General features: G+C 45.6%; 1 protein-coding gene across 1 annotated transcript; it reads right to left on the bottom strand.

Annotated features, from left to right (window-relative positions):
- Nucleotides 1-203: 203 nt before the first annotated feature.
- On the bottom strand, nucleotides 204-548 carry LOC138871601 (uncharacterized). Its single transcript, XM_070149486.1, has one exon. It carries the CDS (start codon nucleotides 546-548, stop codon nucleotides 204-206), a length of 345 nt encoding a protein of 114 aa, XP_070005587.1.
- Nucleotides 549-4,031: the final 3,483 nt, after the last annotated feature.

The following is a 4,031-nucleotide window of genomic DNA, read 5'->3' as shown; positions in this document are numbered from 1 at the left end:
CATAAATCAATAAAATCTTATTTAGGGGAACAGGGTTCTAGAAAGCAAAATGACCTGTCGGGTCGTTACATTCTCCACCTTTTAAACAAACATCAGTCCTTGAACGGGTTTAGATTCATACCGAGAGTGCTAAACAAGTGTGGATATCTACTCTGCATGTCCTTCTTGAACTCCCAGGCCGCCTCATCGATTGGTTGGCCCCTCTACTGAACCTTTATCGTAGAAATCCTCTTGGATCTCAATCGATGATCCTGTCTATCAACTATAGCAACTAGCTCCTCCTGATACCCCAAGCTCTCATATAGCTGAATAGTGCTGAAGTCTAACATATGCGACAGGTCAGCATGGTACCTCTGAAGCATAAACACGTGAAAAATTGGATGAACTGTCGATAAGCTAGGGGGTAAAGCAAGCTCATAAGCAACCTTCCCAACTCGCCTCAACACCTCAAATGGACCTATAAACCTGGGGCTCAACTTGCCCTTCTTTCTGAATCTCGTAATACCTTTCATTGGCGAGACTTTCAAGAGAACCTTCTCACCGACCATGAATGATACATCCCACGCCTTCTAATCTGCGTAACTCTTCTGTCTGGACTGTGTTGTGCGAAGCCGCTCCTGGATCAACTTTTCCTTCTCCAAGGCATATTTCACCAAATCTATACCATATAACTTAGCCTCACCAAGCTCAAACCACCCGATAGGATATCGACATTGTCGACCATATAAAGCCTCAAATGGAGCCATCTCGATGCTGGACCGATAACTATTATTGTAATCAAACTTGGCCAAAGGCAAGAACTGATCCCACTGCCCTTCAAAGTCAATCACATATGCTCTAAGCATGCCCTCCAGAATCTAAACTGTATGATCTGACTGCCCATCGGTCTGCGGGTGAAATGCTCTGCTGAGCTCTACACGAGTCCCCAACTCACTCTGTGCGGCCCTCCAGAAATGGGAAGTGAACTGAGGGCCTCTATCTAATATGATGGAAACAGGCACACCGTGCAACCAAACTATCTCCCGAATATAGATGTGAGCCAACCTCTCTGAAGTATAAGTAGTCACAACCGGAATGAAATGTACTGACTTGGTCAACCTATCGACAATGACCCAAACTGCATCAAACATCCGCAATGTCTGCGGCAACCCAACTACGAAGTCCATAGTAATGCACTCCTATTTCCACTCAGGTATAGGAATCTGCTGAAGTAGGCCACTTGGCCTCTAGTGCTCATACTTAACCTGGTGGCAATTCAAGCACGTAGCCACATACTCAACTATGTCTTTCTTCATCCGCCACCACCAATAATGCTACCTCAGGTCACGATGCATCTTTGTAACACCTAGATGAATAGAATACTGTGAATTGTGTGCCTCCTCTAGAATCCTCTCCCTCAAGACATCGACATTGAGAGCACATAGGCGACCCTAGAGTCGTAGAACACCATCCTCGCCAATAGAAACCTCCTTGGCACTACCCTGTAGCACCGTCTCTATGAGAATTGCCAAATGCGGATCATCGAACTGCCGAGCCTTGATTTGTCCCAATAATGAAGACTAAGCAATAACACACGCAAGGACTCGGCTGGGCTCTGAAATATCCAACCTCATAAGTCTATTAGCCAAGGACTAAATGTCCAAATCTAGTTGTCTCTCCTCCGCTGAAATGATTGCCAAGCTACCCATACTCTCTACTTTCCTGCTTAAGGCATCCGCGACCACATTTGCCTTGCCCGGATGACAAAAAATGGAGATGCCATAATCCTTCAGTAACTCAAGCCATCTACGCTGCCTCAAATTGAGATCCCTCTGCTTGAATAAATACTGTAAGCTGTGATGATCAGTATAAACCTCATATGATACCCCATAGAGATAATGCCTCCATATCTTAAGAGCATGAATAATTGTTGCTAACTCTAGATCATGCAGGGGGTAATTTTTCTCATAAATCTTCAGCTGACGCGAATCATACGCAATAACTCGCCCCTTCTATATCAATACACAACCCAAGACAATGCGTATATACCGTATACATCCCCGATCCAGAAGGCAATACTTGAACCAGTGATGTAGTTAAAGTTGTCTTGAACTTTTGAAATTTCGCCTCACAATCATCGGACTAACGAAAAGGAGCACCCTTTGGGTCAATCTAGTCAAAGGTGTTGCAATAGATGAAAAGCCTTGCATGAATCCGCGATAATAACATGCTAACCCCAGGAAACTCCTGATCTCAGTCACTGAAGTAGGTTGTGGCCAACTCTGAACTGCCTTAATCTTCTTAAGATCTACCTTAATACCCTCCCCTGATATAATATGCCCTAAGAATGCTACCGACTCTATCAAAACACTCACACTTGGAGAACTTAGCATATAGCTTCTGCTCTCGCAATGTCTGAAGCACTACTCTCAAATGATGCTCATGCTCCCCCAGGCTATGTGAGTAGATCAAGATGTCATCAATGAACACGATAACAAAGGAATTAATATAAGGCCTGAACAACCTATTCAACAAGTCCATAAACGCCGCTGGGGTATTAGTCAAGTCGAAAGACATCACCAGAAACTCATAATGGCCATATCTAGTACGTAAAGTAGTCTTCAGGACATCGGAGTCCTGAATCTTCAGATGATGATACCCTGATCTCAAGTCAATCTTAGAGAACACCCTAGCCCCATGCAACTGGTTGAACAAATTATCAATGCGTGGCAACGGGTACTTGTTCTTGATGGTAGCCTTGTTCAACTAGTGGTAATCAATGCACATCCGCATAGTCCCATCCTTCTTCTTCACAAACAACATTGGTGCACCCCAAGGTGACATACTTGGTCTCATAAACCCATTTGCTAACAATTCCTCAAGCTGCTCCTTCAACTCTTTTGGAGCCATACGGTACAGAGGGATAGATATAGGCTGGGTACCTGGAGCCAAATCAATATCACAATCTGGTAGCATTCCTGGAAGGTTAAAAGGGAACACATCGGCAAACTCCCGAACTACTGGAACTGAATCAATCATCGAAGACTCTATAGTGTTGTCCCGAACATAAGCTAGATAAGCCAAACAACCCTTCTCGACCATATGTTGAGCCTTCAGAAAAGAGATAACCCAACCAAATGTACTAACTGAGGAACCCTTCCACTCCAACCTTGGAAACTCTGGCATCGCTATAGCAACAGTCTTGGCATGGCAATCTAGGACGACGTGATATGGGGATAACCAATCCATGCCCAGGATGACCTCAAAGTCGGTCATATCAAGGAATATGAGATCTACTCTAGTCTCAAAACCACAGAATGTGACCATACAGGACCGATAGATCCGATCCACAACCACAGAATCGCCTACAAAAGTGGACACATGAACATGAGTACCCAAGGACTCACGAGGAATATCCAGGAAATGAGCAAACAGAGATGATACATATGAATAGGTAGACCCTAGATCAAATAGTACTGATGCATCCCTACCGCAGATGGAAATAATACCTGTGATAACGGCATCTGAGGTTAATGCATCTGGTCTGGCCGGAAAAGCATAGAATCTGGCTGGAGCCGGCTGGTTGGCCTCCACTTGACTGAACAGTAGCTGGCTGACCTTTCCCTATTTGGCCCCCACCTGTAGGACGACCCCTACCAGTATGCCCCCCCTCTGGGTGGCTGGACAGCTGGTGTTGTAATCATGGGCTGCTGACCCTGTTGCATCGCCTTGCCCCAAAATCTGGGGCAGGTCCTCTTCATGTGACCCAGATATCCACACTCATAACAACCTCTCGACACCATAGACTGCTACCCTAAAGAATGGCCCTAATGGCCTGAATACCCACTAGAGGAATCCTTAATGGCTGGTGGGCAGTATGAACTCTCTGGTGTAGCACTAAGGTAGGAGCTGGAAGAACCCTGGACCTAAATACCCACTGGAAGAACCCTGGAAGGTTGGCGGGCAGTAAGAACTCTCTGGTATGGCACTGAAATAGGGGTGCACTGGAGCACCTCGGGGAGGTGGTGCTGCTGAATATGGGGGCTTGTTGG

Source organism: Nicotiana sylvestris, chromosome 6 (assembly GCF_000393655.2).
Source record: "Nicotiana sylvestris chromosome 6, ASM39365v2, whole genome shotgun sequence".
In the NCBI taxonomy this organism is placed as follows: domain Eukaryota; kingdom Viridiplantae; phylum Streptophyta; class Magnoliopsida; order Solanales; family Solanaceae; genus Nicotiana; species Nicotiana sylvestris.
This window is presented reverse-complemented; position numbering and strand designations above follow the sequence as displayed.

What these genes read in the sequence shown, in the direction of transcription:
- LOC138871601 (XM_070149486.1), bottom strand. Translation starts at nt 548, where the DNA reads ATGGTCGGTGAGAAGGTTCTCTTGAAAGTCTCGCCAATGAAAGGTATT.